This window comes from Scyliorhinus canicula, unplaced genomic scaffold (genome assembly GCF_902713615.1).
Source record: "Scyliorhinus canicula unplaced genomic scaffold, sScyCan1.1, whole genome shotgun sequence".
Taxonomy (NCBI): domain Eukaryota; kingdom Metazoa; phylum Chordata; class Chondrichthyes; order Carcharhiniformes; family Scyliorhinidae; genus Scyliorhinus; species Scyliorhinus canicula.
This window is the reverse complement of record NW_024056029.1, coordinates 45438-60248: the sequence shown is the minus strand read 5'-3', so window position 1 is coordinate 60248 and position 14811 is coordinate 45438. Positions and strand designations below refer to the sequence as shown.

The 14811-nt window shown below is 50.4% G+C and overlaps 1 protein-coding gene across 1 annotated transcript; it reads left to right on the top strand.

The window, feature by feature from the left end:
• The first annotated feature begins 1996 nt into the window (after positions 1 to 1996).
• LOC119961705 (gastrula zinc finger protein XlCGF7.1-like) lies at positions 1997 to 3195 on the top strand. Its single transcript, XM_038788992.1, has one exon. It carries the CDS (start codon positions 2203 to 2205, stop codon positions 3043 to 3045), a length of 843 nt encoding a protein of 280 aa, XP_038644920.1. The 5' UTR covers positions 1997 to 2202; the 3' UTR covers positions 3046 to 3195.
• Positions 3196 to 14811: the final 11616 nt, after the last annotated feature.

Below are 14811 nucleotides of genomic sequence, written 5' to 3'. Positions count from 1 at the left end.
GCAGCTGATGAGTGGTGGCGAGAGTTCCCACAATCCTCCGCAGCCCAGAAACCGCTCCATCCAACTGACTCATTGCCCAGGCGCTCAGTGCGCATGCTCCAGGGCCAGCCGGCCGCGGGGCATTCTGGGTAGTTCCTCTGTTCCATGTCGGAGGGAAACGAGAAGTGGTGATGTGGATGGGCTGCAGTAAACTGGTAAGGATATGGAATCCCAGGGGGAGTGATGGAGCCAGCTCTGGACGGGAAGAGTTTCGCAACTCTTCAGTGAACGCCGCAAACCCTCAATAAGACTCTGCGGTCGCGGGTTTTTGGCTCTGGGTTCTGTGCCTGGGATTAGGCCCGGGTGAGCGGCCGCCATGTTGGTTCAGCGAGGTGAAGAGCGCATGCGCTGGCGTCTGGCTGCGGTCAGAGAGAATGGGCGGGACGTTCAGGGTCTCTTTTCCAACTGGGTCCTAATGCACGGTCGGATAGTTTAAAATAGTTAATTAGTGGCATTGTGGTTGGCACTGCTGCCTCACAGTGACAGAGACCCCAATTCTAATCATAGCTTGGGTGGTTGTCGTTGTGAAGTTTGCACATTCTCCCTGTGTCTGTGTGGGTTTCTTCCGGTGCTCTGCTGTCCTCCCACAACCCAAATATCTGCAGGTTATGGGGATAGGGTGGGGGGAGTGGGCTCACGCAGGATGCTCTTTTAGAGGGTCAGCTTTGCTGCACAGAGCGGTCTGGGCTAGTTGGAGTGGAAGTTCTGCTCCTGATCTGTTTAAAATACCAATTTGTAGACTGGATGGGAGCCCTATGGGGGAGAATGTAGGGCTTCCTCTGGCTGCTGGCCTCTCTTCCATGAGAGGCCATGTGCTCTTGTCCATGTTCAGGTGGCCCTGGAGTGGGACCATGAGGTGTCCACACTTGATCTTCCACAACTGTTGTTACCTCCGATGCAGAGTATTTCTGATGTGGAGATGCCGGCGTTGGACTGGGGTGAGCACAGTAAGAAGTCTTACAACACCAGGTTAAAGTCCAACAGGTTTGTTTCAAACACGAGCTTTCGGAGCACGGCTCCTTCTTCACCTGAAGAAGGAGCCGTGCTCCGAAAGCTCGTGTTTGAAACAAACCTGTTGGACTTTAACCTGGTGTTGTAAGACTTCTTAGAGTATTTCTGAGACACTGAAAGCAACATTGTTGTTTAGTTAAAAAACTTTCCTTTTGTTTCGTTTTCTAAATTTACAGTCCCCAATTTCTTTTCCAATTAAGGGGCAGTTTAGCATGGCCAATTCACCTACCCTGCACATCTTTTTTGGGTTGTGGGGGTGAGACCCACGCAGACACGGGGAGAATGTACAAACTCCACATGGACAGTGACCCGGGGCTGGGATTGAATCCAGGTGCTCAGCGCCGTGAGGCAGCATTGCTAACCACAATGCTGCCATAGCTTACCATTGTTTATGTTGGGATTTTGACTCCTTTTACTTTGATTGGGCAACATATTTGGGGAAACATGAGAGGGAAGAATATTCCACAGAGATTAGAATTATTTGTTCTGTATTTCTATCCTGGAATGAAAGTGATACCGACATTGTCAACTCCTTTTACAGGGGATTGGAAGGAGAGGATGTGACACGTTCATCAGGATCTGAATATCATCAGCCGTTGAATGTGAAAGGAGAAATGTTTGTCTGTTCTGTTTGTGGGAAAGGATCTGAAACATCATTCTGACTGGAAAAGACAAACAAATACACACAAGTGGCAATGTTCCAGTGAACTGACTGTGAAAACCCTGAAAAAACATCGCACCGTTCACAGTGGGGAGAAACCATACACATGTTGTGTAGAGGAGGCTTCAACTGATTATCAAGCCTGTTTTTTTTCATTTGTTCATGGGATGTGGGCATCGCTGATTGTGGAAACATTTATTCCTCATCCCACGGGCATTTAAGAATCAACCACACTGCTGTGAATCTGGAGTCATATGTAGGCCAGGCCTGAAGGACATCAGTGACCCAGATGGGGTTTTACAACAATTGACAATGGTTTCATGATCATCATTAGAATTTGAATTCCAGATCTTTATTGAATTCAATTTTCACCATCTGCCGCGGTGGGATTCGAACCTGGGTCCCCAGAGCATTACCCTGGGTCTCTAGATTATTAGTCCAGTGACAATACCCCCACGTCACTGCCTTGGTAACACAAGGACGCCGGCAGCATGGGAAAACCATGGAAATGTGGGGACTGTGGGAAGGGATTCAGATTCCCATCAGGTCTGGAAATTCATCGACGTAGTCACACCAGGGAGAGGACTTTCAACTGCTCCGACTGTGGGAAAACCTATAAGAATGCTGCAGGTCTAATTAATCATCAACGTGTTCACACGAGAGAGAAGCTGTTCACCTGCTCCACCTGTGGAAAGGAATTCACTTCAGCATCCAGCCTAATGGCACACCAGCTAGTTCACACTGGAGAGAAACCATACGATTGCCCTCAGTGTGGGAAGGGCTTCCGGTGTTCATCCAACCTCACTGAACATCTACGGGTTCACACTGGGGAGAAACCATTCCACTGCTCTGAGTGCGGGCAGAGATTCACTTGTTCTTCCCATCTCACTGATCACAAGCGTGTCCACACTGGTGAGAGGCCGTTCATCTGCTCCGTGTGTGGGAAGGGATTTATTAAATCGGCACACGTTCTTAAACACCAGCGTGTTCACACTGAAGAGAGACCGTTCACCTGCACTGAGTGTGGGAAGAGTTACACTAATCCATACAATCTCCGGGATCACCAGCTAGTTCACACTGGGGAGAAACCCTTTACCTGCTCTGAGTGTGGGAAGGGATTCGCTTTGAAATCGCAGCTCAGGAAACATAAGGTTGTTCACACTGATGAGAGACCATTTCAATGTTCTGACTGTGAGAAGAGCTTTAAAAGCGGAAGTGATTTGACAAAACACCAGCGAATCCATTCCGGGGAGAAGCCGTTCACCTGCCCCGTGTGTGATAGAGGATTCACTTGGCCATCCAATCGTCTGGCACATCAGAGAGTTCACATGTGATTGCAGGGATTGGATTCCTACACCCAGGAATGAACCATGTCCATTCTGACAGTTCAGATTTATTTCCATTGGTGTTAAACTCCAGCCCTGTTAAAGGGATTAATATAATGGACATGAATTGCATTAAATGGACAGTGTTGGAATCCTTTATTTCTCTTAGAAAGTGCTTTTCACACAATGAAGTTCTTTTGAATTGTAGTCACTGTTGTAATGTCGGAAATGCAGCAGCCAGATTGCTTACATAAGGCTCCAACAAACACAAATATGATGCTGGAAATACTCAGCTGGTCAGGCAGCATCTGTGAAGCAAGAAAGTGAGTTCAAAACAGAACTGTGATTATGACCAGATTATCTGTTCAGTGTTCATCAACGAGGGCTTTATAGTGAGCAGTTCACCCGAGAGAACTTCCTCCTTCGAAATTTCATCAGCAGGACCTTTATGTCCAGCTGCAAGAGCAGATGGGGTTATACTGGAAGGTGCCTCCGAAAAACAGTGCTGTATTCCCTCAATACAGTATTCCCTCAGTACAGTGCTGTATTCTCTCAGTACAGTGCTGTATTCTCTCAGTACAGTGCTGTATTCTCTCAGCACAGCGCTGTATTCCCTCAGCACAGCGCTGTATTCCCTCAGTACAGTGCAGTATTCCCTCAGCACAGCGCTGTATTCCCTCAGTGCAGTGCAGTATTCCCTCAGCACAGTGCTGTATTCCCTCAGCACAGCGCTGTATTCCCTCAGCACAGCGCTGTATTCCCTCAGTACAGTGCTGTATTCCCTCAGCACAGCGCTGTATTCCCTCAGTACAGTGCGGTATTCCCTCAGTGCAGTGCAGTATTCCCTCAGTACAGTGCAGTATTCCCTCAGTACAGAGCTGTATTCCCTCAGTACAGTGCAGTTTCCCTCAGTACAGCGCTGTATTCCCTCAGTGCAACGCTGTATTCCCTCAGTACAGTGCTGTAGTCCCTCAGTACCGTGCTGTATTCCCTCAGTACAGTGTGGTATTCCCTCAGTACAGCGCTGTATTCCCTCAGTACAGCACTGTATTCCCCCAGTACAGCGCTGTATTCCCCCAGTACAGTACTCCCTCAGTACAGTGCTGTAGTCCCTCAGTACCGTGCTGTATTCCCTCAGTACAGTGTGGTATTCCCTCAGTACAGCGCTGTATTCCCTCAGTACAGCACTGTATTCCCCCAGTACAGCGCTGTATTCCCCCAGTACAGTACTCCCTCAGTACAGTGCTGTAGTCCCTCAGTACCGTGCTGTATTCCCTCAGCACAGCGCTGTATTCCCTCAGCACAGTGCTGTATTCCCTCAGCGCAGTGCAGTATTCCCTCAGTACAGTGCCTTATTCCCTCAGTACAACGCTGTGTTCCCTCAGTACAGTGTGGTATTCCCTCAGTACAGTGCTGTATTCCCTCAGTACAGCGCTGTATTCCCTCAGTACAGCGCTGTATTCCCTCAGCGCAGCGCTGTATTCCCTCAGTACAGTGCTGTATTCCCTCAGTACAGTGCTGTATTCCCTCAGTACAGCGCTGTATTCCCTCAGTACAGTGCTGTATTCCCTCAATACAGTATTCCCTCAGTACAGTGCTGTATTCTCTCAGCACAGCGCTGTATTCCCTCAGTACAGTACTCCCTCAGTACAGTGCTGTATTCCCTCTGTACGGTGCAGTATTCCCTCAGTACAGCGCTGTATTCCCTCAGTACAGTGCTGTATTCCCTCAGTAAAGTGCTGTATTCCCTCAGTACAGCGCTGTATTCCCTCAGTACAGTGCTGTATTCCCTCAATACAGTATTCCCTCAGTACAGTGCTGTATTCTCTCAGTACAGTGCTGTATTCCCTCAGTACAGTGCTGTATTCCCTCAGTACAGTGCTGTACTCCCTCAGTACAGTGTTGTACTCCCTCAGTACAGCGCTGTATTCCCTCAGTACAGTGTTGTATTCCCTCAGTACAGTGCTGTATTCCCTCAGTACAGTGCTGTATTCCCTCAGTACGGTGCTGTATTCCCTCAGCACAGCGCTGTATTCCCTCAGCACAGCGCTGTATTCCCTCAGTACAGTGCTGCATTCCCTCAGTACAGTGCTGTATCCCCTCAGTACAGTACTCCCTCAGTACAGTGCTGTATTCCCTCTGTACGGTGCAGTATTCCCTCAGTACAGCGCTGTATTCCCTCAGTACAGTGCTGTATTCTCTCAGCACAGCGCTGTATTCCCTCAGTACAGTACTCCCTCAGTACAGTGCTGTATTCCCTCTGTACGGTGCAGTATTCCCTCAGTACAGCGCTGTATTCCCTCAGTACAGTGCTGTATTCCCTCAGTACAGTGCTGTATTCCCTCAGTACAGCGCTGTATTCCCTCAGTACAGTGCTGTATTCCCTCAATACAGTATTCCCTCAGTACAGTGCTGTATTCTCTCAGTACAGTGCTGTATTCCCTCAGTACAGTGCTGTATTCCCTCAGTACAGTGCTGTACTCCCTCAGTACAGTGTTGTACTCCCTCAGTACAGCGCTGTATTCCCTCAGTACAGTGCTGTATCCCTCAGTGCAGTGCAGTATTCCCTCAGTACAGTGCAGTATTCCCTCAGTACAGTGCAGTATTCCCTCAGTACAGCGCTGTATTCCCTCAGTGCAACGCTGTATTCCCTCAGTACAGTGTGGTATTCCCTCAGTACAGCGCTGTATTCCCTCAGTACAGCACTGTATTCCCCCAGTACAGCGCTGTATTCCCCCAGTACAGTACTCCCTCAGTACAGTGCTGTAGTCCCTCAGTACAGCGCAGTATTCCCTCAGTACAGCGCAGTATTCCCTCAGCACAGCGCTGTATTCCCTCTGTACGGTGCAGTATTCCCTCAGTACAGCGCTGTATTCCCTCAGTACAGTGCTGTATTCCCTCAGTACAGCGCTGTATTCCCTCAGTACAGTGCTGTATTCCCTCAATACAGTATTCCCTCAGTACAGTGCTGTATTCTCTCAGTACAGTGCTGTATTCCCTCAGTACAGTGCTGTATTCCCTCAGTACAGTGCTGTACTCCCTCAGTACAGTGTTGTACTCCCTCAGTACAGCGCTGTATTCCCTCAGTACAGTGCTGTATCCCTCAGTGCAGTGCAGTATTCCCTCAGTACAGTGCAGTATTCCCTCAGTACAGTGCAGTATTCCCTCAGTACAGCGCTGTATTCCCTCAGTGCAACGCTGTATTCCCTCAGTACAGTGTGGTATTCCCTCAGTACAGCGCTGTATTCCCTCAGTACAGCACTGTATTCCCCCAGTACAGCGCTGTATTCCCCCAGTACAGTACTCCCTCAGTACAGTGCTGTAGTCCCTCAGTACAGCGCAGTATTCCCTCAGTACAGCGCAGTATTCCCTCAGCACAGCGCTGTATTCCCTCAGCGCAGCGCTGTATTCCCTCAGTACAGCGCTGTATTCCCTCAGTACAGCGCTGTATTCTCTCAGTACAGCGCTGTATTCCCTCAGTACAGCGCTGTATTCCCTCAGTACAGAGCAGTATTCCCTCAGTACAGCGCTGTATTCCCCCAGTACAGTACTCCCTCAGTACAGTGCTGTAGTCCCTCAGTACCGTGCTGTATTCCCTCAGTACCGTGCTGTATTCCCTCAGTACAGCGCTGTATTCCCTCAGTACAGCTCTGTATTCCCTCAGTACAGCGCTGTATTCCCTCAGTACGGCGCTGTATTCCCTCAGTACGGCGCTGTATTCCCTCAGTACGGCGCTGTATTCCCTCAGTACGGTGCTGTATTCCCTCAGTACGGTGCTGTATTCCCCCAGCACGGCGCTGTATTCCCCCAGTACAGCGCTGTATTCCCCCAGTCCAGCGCTGTATTCCCCCAATACAGTACTCCCTCAGTACGGCGCTGTATTCCCTCAGTACGGCGCTGTATTCCCTCAGTACGGCGCTGTATTCCCTCAGTACGGCGCTGTATTCCCTCAGTACGGTGCTGTATTCCCTCAGTACGCCGCTATATTCCCTCAGTACAGTGCTGTATTCCCCCAGTACGGTGCTGTATTCCCCCAGTACGGCGCTGCATTCCCTCTGTACGGTGCAGTATTCCCTCTGTACGGTGCAGTATTCCCTCAGTACTGTGCTGTATTCCCTCAGTACAGTGCTGTATTCCCTCAGTACGGTGCTGTATTCCCTCAGTACGCTGCTATATTCCCTCAGTACAGCGCTGTATTCCCCCAGTACGGTGCTGTATTCCCTCAGTACGGTGCTGTATTCCCTCAGTACGCCGCTATATTCCCCCAGTACGGCGCTGTATTCCCCCAGTACGGTGCTGTATTCCCCCAGTACGGCGCTGCATTCCCTCAGTACGGTGCTGTATTCCCTCAGTACGCCGCTATATTCCCTCAGTACGGCGCTGTATTCCCTCAGTACCGTGCTGTATTCCCTCAGTACAGTGCTGTATTCCCTCAGTACCGTGCTGTATTCTCTCAGTACCGTGCTGTATTCCCTCAGTACCGTGCTGTATTCCCTCAGTACAGTGCTGTACTCCCTCAGTACAGTGCTGTATTCCCTCAGTACCGTGCTGTATTCCCTCAGTACGGTGCTGTATTCCCCCAGTACGGCGCTGCATTCCCTCTGTACGGTGCAGTATTCCCTCTGTACGGTGCAGTATTCCCTCAGCACAGTGCTGTATTCCCTCAGCACAGCGCTGTATTCCCTCAGTACAGTGCTGTATCCCTCAGTGCAGTGCAGTATTCCCTCAGTACAGTGCAGTATTCCCTCAGTACAGCGCTGTATTCCCTCAGTGCAACGCTGTATTCCCTCAGTACAGTGTGGTATTCCCTCAGTACAGCGCTGTATTCCCTCAGTACAGCACTGTATTCCCCCAGTACAGCGCTGTATTCCCCCAGTACAGTACTCCCTCAGTACAGTGCTGTAGTCCCTCAGTACCGTGCTGTATTCCCTCAGTGCGGTGCAGTATTCCCTCAGCACAGTGCTGAATTCCCTCAGCACAGCGCTGTATTCCCTCAGTACAGTGCTGTATTCCCTCAGCGCAGTGCAGTATTCCCTCAGTACAGCGCTGTATTCCCTCAGTAGAACGCTGTATTCCCTCAGTACAGTGTGGTATTCCCTCAGTACAGTGCAGTATTCCCTCAGTACAGCGCTGTATTTCCTCAGTACAGCGCTGTATTCCCTCAGTACAGCGCAGTATTCCCTCAGTACAGCGCAGTATTCCCTCAGTACAGCGCAGTATTCCCTCAGCACAGCGCTGTATTCCCTCAGCGCAGCGCTGTATTCCCTCAGTACGGCGCTGTATTCCCTCAGTACAGCGCTGTATTCCCTCAGTACAGCGCTGTATTCCCTCAGTACAGCGCTGTATTCCCTCAGTACAGCGCTGTATTCCCTCAGTACAGCGCTGTATTCTCTCAGTACAGCGCTGTATTCCCTCAGTACAGCGCTGTATTCCCTCAGTACAGAGCAGTATTCCCTCAGTACGGCGCTGTATTCCCCCAGTACAGTACTCCCTCAGTACAGTGCTGTATTCCCTCAGTACCGTGCTGTATTCCCTCAGTACAGCGCTGTACTCCCTCAGTACAGTGCTGTACTCCCTCAGTACAGCGCTGTATTCCCTCAGTACAGCGCTGTATTCCCTCAGTACAGCGCTGTATTCCCTCAGTACGGCGCTGTATTCCCTCAGTACGGCGCTGTATTCCCTCAGTACGGCGCTGTATTCCCTCAGTACGGCGCTGTATTCCCTCAGTACGGTGCTGTATTCCCCCAGTACGGCGCTGTATTCCCCCAGTACGGCGCTGTATTCCCCCAGTACAGCGCTGTATTCCCCCAGTCCAGCGCTGTATTCCCCCAATACAGTACTCCCTCAGTACGGCGCTGTATTCCCTCAGTACGGCGCTGTATTCCCTCAGTACGGCGCTGTATTCCCTCAGTATGGTGCTGTATTCCCTCAGTACGCCGCTATATTCCCTCAGTACAGTGCTGTATTCCCCCAGTACGGTGCTGTATTCCCCCAGTACGGCGCTGCATTCCCTCTGTACGGTGCAGTATTCCCTCTGTACGGTGCAGTATTCCCTCAGTACCGTGCTGTATTCCCTCAGTACCGTGCTGTATTCCCTCAGTACGGTGCTGTATTCCCTCAGTACGCTGCTATATTCCCTCAGTACAGCGCTGTATTCCCCCAGTACGGTGCTGTATTCCCTCAGTACGGTGCTGTATTCCCTCAGTACGGTGCTGTATTCCCTCAGTACGCCGCTATATTCCCCCAGTACGGCGCTGTATTCCCCCAGTACGGTGCTGTATTCCCCCAGTACGGCGCTGCATTCCCTCAGTACGGTGCTGTATTCCCTCAGTACGCCGCTATATTCCCTCAGTACGGCGCTGTATTCCCTCAGTACGGTGCTGTATTCCCCCAGTACGGCGCTGCATTCCCTCTGTACGGTGCAGTATTCCCTCTGTACGGTGCAGTATTCCCTCAGTACCGTGCTGTATTCCCTCAGTACCGTGCTGTATTCCCTCAGTACAGTGCTGTATTCCCTCAGTACCGTGCTGTATTCCCTCAGTACCGTGCTGTATTCCCTCAGTACCGTGCTGTATTCCCTCAGTACCGTGCTGTATTCCCTCAGTACAGTGCTGTACTCCCTCAGTACAGTGCTGTATTCCCTCAGTACCGTGCTGTATTCCCTCAGTACAGTGCTGTATTCCCTCATTTGGTCACTCCTGGTGTTGGCTGAACAGGTATTAGTGTGAATATGCACACAAGCAGCAGATGTTTACATGACCTTATGTAGAGTTGAATTGGAGAGGCCGGCAAGGGCAACATTAGTGTAGTTAAGGTTTGAGATGACAAAGGAATGAATGAATTTCAGTAGCAGAAGAGATGAGGCAGCAGCAAATCTGGACAATGTTACTGAGGTGGAAATGGACAGTCTTTGTGATGTGTCGTCAGTAACTCAGTTTGGGATGAATTTGCCAACCAGATTATGAACAGATTGGTTCAGCCTCAAAGAGTTGCAATAGAGAGAATAGCTAGGGAGTGGGATATGTAACAGAAACTGAAGGTGATCGTTTTCCTCTTTCCAATATTTAAATGGAGAATCGATTCCCGGCTGGGTCACTGTCTGTGCGGAGTCTGCAGGTCCTCCCCGTGTGTGCGTGGGTTTCCTCCGGGTGCTCCGGTTTCCTCCCACAGTCCAAAGATGTGTGGGTTAGGTGGATTGGCCATGCTAAATTGCCCGTAGTGTCCTAAAAAGTAAGGTTAAGGGGGGGGGGGGTTGTTGGGTTACGGGTATAGGGTGGATACGTGGGTTTGAGTAGGCAGATCATTGCTCGGCACAACATCGAGGGCCGAAGGGCCTGTTCTGTGCTGTACTGTTCTATGTTCTAACATTTATGCTTATTCAGTACTGAGTCAGACAATTCGGGACGTTTTCTGTCTTGGAGGGACACTTGGAGATGATAGCGTTCATGTATATCTGGTGCTCTGGTAGTTCTCGGTCGTGGAGGTTAAGGGTTTTGGACATTAGATGAAATCTCTGATCGAGTATAAGATAGATAAAATCCTCTCCTTCAAACCTTCCGCCCCCATTTTCCTCTTTTTCACTCTCCCTCTTCTGCCCCCGAGTCTTGTGTTAGCCCAGACCAGTGGCAGCTTCACTTCCCTGAAGAACATTAGTGAACCAGTTTGGTTTTGATGACAAACCAGCAGTTTTCATGGTCACTTTTCTCTCCCTCGTGCCAGCCCCCAGATGACCAGATTCATTCAGCTCACTTTTACAACTTGTCTTTGTGTTTTTGTGGGTTCTCTCTCACTCCCTTTTATCTGTTTCAAATCAATCACACAAGAGTGTTAGAAGAGGAAGATTTGCAGTCGGGAAACTTGAACCTCACATCAGGATCTGGCAGAGTCGCCCAATTCATCGTAAGATCAATATCATCAGATTTTGAATATGGAAGGAAAAAGCACCGTTAACAGTGGACAGAAACCATACACGGGCTCTGAGTGTGGACAAGGCTACAAACGATCATCTGGCCTGTTGAAACACAGGCACATTCACACTGGACGGAGACCATATACATGTGGGGACTGTGGGAAGATATTCAGATACCCATCTGAACTAGAAGCTCATCGGGGCAATCACACTGGAGAGAGGCAGTTCACCTGTCCCGTGTGTGGGATGGGATTCACTCATTCATCCAACCTGCTGAATCACCAGAGAGTTCACACCGGGGAGAGGCCGTTACTCTGCTCTGACTGTGGGATGGGATTAACTCATTCATCCAACCTGCTAACACACCGGCGAGTTCACACTGGGGAGAAGCCGTTCACTTGCTCTGAGTGTGGGAAAAGATTCACTCTTATCTAGCCTGCGGAAACACCAGCACAGTCACACTGCGGAGAAGCCGTTCACCTGCTCCGAGTGTGGGGAAGGATTCACTCATTTATCCCAACTGCGGAAATACCAACGCCGGTCACACTGATAAGAAACCTGTTTGAATGCTCACCTCCAGGAAGTTTATAGAAATCCGGGAGAACTGATATCCCATCAACGTAATCACACCGACAAGAGACCGTTCAGGTGCTCTCACACAGGATTGGGTTCAGGCGATCATCTCAACTCGCTGTACACAGTGTGCAGATGCTGGAGACAGGCTGTTCACCTGCTCAGTGTGTCGGGAGGAATTTATTTGTTTGTCCAATCTGTTGACACATCAGTGAGTTCACATGTAATTACTGTGATTGGATTCTGCTGTGAATAACATCCAGGACGGGATTGTGTCAATGGGTCTGTTTCTGCTGATGCTAATATACTCCTCCAGCTCACTGAGGGGTTAATATTCTGAATAAAGAATAAATGAATTAGCTTTCTGTTAAACATAGTGTGACAAGTCTTTTTAATGTCTCCAACATAAGTTTGAAGTGCGGTCCCTCTCCTGCCTCCTCCATCTTCACCTCCAGGTATGAGGAGCTCGTGGAGCTTCTTTGTCACTGAGATTGAATCTGATCAGCTGCTACCCACTGGGTCAAACTGTCTGTAACCAGTCAGTCTGTAAACTGTATAAGGGCAGCACGGTAGCATTATGGATAGCGCAATTGCTTCACAGCTCCAGGGTCCCAGGTTCGATTCCAGCTTGGGTCACTGTCTGTGCAGAGTCTGCACATCCTCCCCGTGTGTGCGTGGGTTTCCTCCGGGTGCTCCGGTTTCCTCCCACAGTCCAAAGATGTGCAGGTTAGGTGGATTGGCCATGATAAATTGCCCTGAGTGTCCAAAATTGCCCTTAGTGTTGGGTGGGGTTACTGGGTTATGGGGATAGGGTGGAGGTGTTGACCTTGGGTAGGGTGCTCTTTCCAAGAGCCGGTGCAGACTCGATGGGCCGAATGGCCTCCTTCTGCATTGTAAATTCTATGTCTACGTAAACATCATCCTTCCCTGAGCCTTGACCAGCCATCTTTCTCTAGTTTCTCTCCTCTTACCCTCTCAGAGCTCACCTTGTCCATGAGACCCACCTCATGCTCCCGTGACAATATCCTCACTAAATTGCTGACCACACACGTTCCCCATGTGAGCTAATTGTTAGGACGGCACGGCAACGCAGTTGTTAGAACTGCTGTCTCACGGTGCTGAGATCCCAGGTTTGATCCCGGCTCTGGGTCACTGTCAGTGTGGAGTTTGCACATTCTCCCCGTGTTTGTGTGGGTTGCGCTCCCAAACCAAAAGATGTGCTGAGTAGGTGGATCGGCCATGAATTGGGTACTCTAATTTTTTGTTTAATGAGCTAATTGCTTTCACTCTTCTCTCACTTCACTTCCTGTCTCAGTCTGCAAAACTGCCAACATCACCCCCTCCTTAATGAACCAGCCCTTGACCCCCACCCTTTGTGCAAACTACCTCCCCATCTTCAACCTCCCTTTCCTCTTCAAAATCATTAAATATCTTGGAAATTGCAGTCTGAGAGAAAACGTGCATTAAAAAACAAACAGCGCAATCCGTTTAAATAACAGTGCTCCCGAGATTTTTGTTTTTGTTTCAGTGCCTCCCCATTTTCATTCCGAGGGCCTTTCTTAGGAGGGTGAACAGCAGCATTCTGGGATTTGCTTGGGCACACGGGACTCCGAGGGTAAGGAGGGTCTTTTTGGAGCGGGGCAAGGATAGAGGGGGGCTGGCGCTGCCCAACCTCTCTGTGTACTATTGGGTGACTAATGTCTCAATGGTACGTAAGTGGGTAATGGATGGGGAAGGGGCAGCATGGAAACGGATGGAGAGGGCGTCCTGTGGAGGCACGAGCCTGAAGGCACTGGTAACGGCGCCGTTGCCGCTCCCTCCAACGAGGTACATTACGAGCCTGGTGGTGGCGGCTACCCTCAAAATGTGGGGGCAGTGGAGGCGGCACAGGGGAGAAGTGCGGGGGCTCGGTGGAGGCCCCGCTGCGGGAGAACCACCGGTTTGTCCCAGGGAACATTGATGGTGGGTTCCTGGTGTGGCACAGGGCGGGCATTAGGAAATTGGGAGACCTGTTCATTGACGGGAGGTTTGCGAGCCTGGGTGAACTGGAGGAGAAGTTTGAGCTCCCCCCGGGGAATATGTTCAGGTACCTTCAGGTCAAGGTGTTTGCTAGGCGGCAGGTGGAGGGGTTCCCTTCGCTGCCCCCGTGGGGGGTAAGGGATAGGGTGCTTTCGGGGGTGTGGGTCGGGGATGGGAAGGTGTCTGACATCTACCAGGAGATGGAGGAGGCGTCGGTAGAGGAGCTGATGACTAAGTGGGAAGTGGAGCTGGGGGAGCAGATTGAGGAGGGGACATGGGCGGACGCCCTGGAGAGGGTGAACTCCTCTTCATGTGCGAGGCTTAGCCTCATCCAGTTCAAGGTACTGCACAGGGCTCATATGTCCGGGACAAGGATGAGCAAGTTTTCTGGGGGTGAGGACAAGTGCATTAGGTGTTCGGGGAGCCCAGCGAACCATGCCCATATGTTTTGGGCATGCCCGGCACTGGGGGAATTCTGGCAGGGGGTGGCGAGGACGGTGTCGAGGGTAGTAGGGTCCAGGGTCAAGCCAGGCTGGGGACTCGCGATATTTGGGGTTAGGGTGGAGCCGGGAGTGCAGGAGGCAAAAGAGGCCGATATTTTGGCCTTTGCGTCCCTAGTAGCCCGGCGGAGGACCTTGCTGCAGTGGAAAGATGCAAGACCCCCGAGCGTGGAGACCTGGATCAATGACATGGCGGGATTCATTAAGCTGGAGAGGGTCAAATTCGCCCTGAGGGGGTCGGTACAAGGGTTCTTTAGGAAGTGGCAGCCTTTCCTCGACTTTCTGGCTCAATGATAAGGAACTAGGTCAGCAGCAACCCGGGGGGGGGGGAGGGGGGGGGGGGGCGGTTTCAGGGGGGTATTGTTTAAGTTAATTTGCTTATTTTATTGTTTATTGGGGGTGGGGGGGGGGGGGGGGGTTTGTTACATGCGTTGTTACGGGTGCCGGGGGGTGTTTATTATTGTTCTGTTGATATATATTTTTCAAAAAATTCCAATAAAAATTATTTTTAAAAAAAACAAAACAAACAGCAAAAGTTGTGATAAATTTATGAAAAGGAAAAGAGCAACTGGATTGGGCTCTGGTCCCTTAGCCAGCGAGACTGAGCCATCAATAATGGGAATGAAGGAAATGGCCGAGACTCTAAACAAACATTTGTAACTGTTTTCACCGTAAAAGACACAAAATATAGTCAGAGAAGCTTTACTGGGCTGTTTCCTGGGATGAAGGGATTGTCCTCTGAGGAAAAGGTGGGTCTGCACTCAGTGGAGTTTC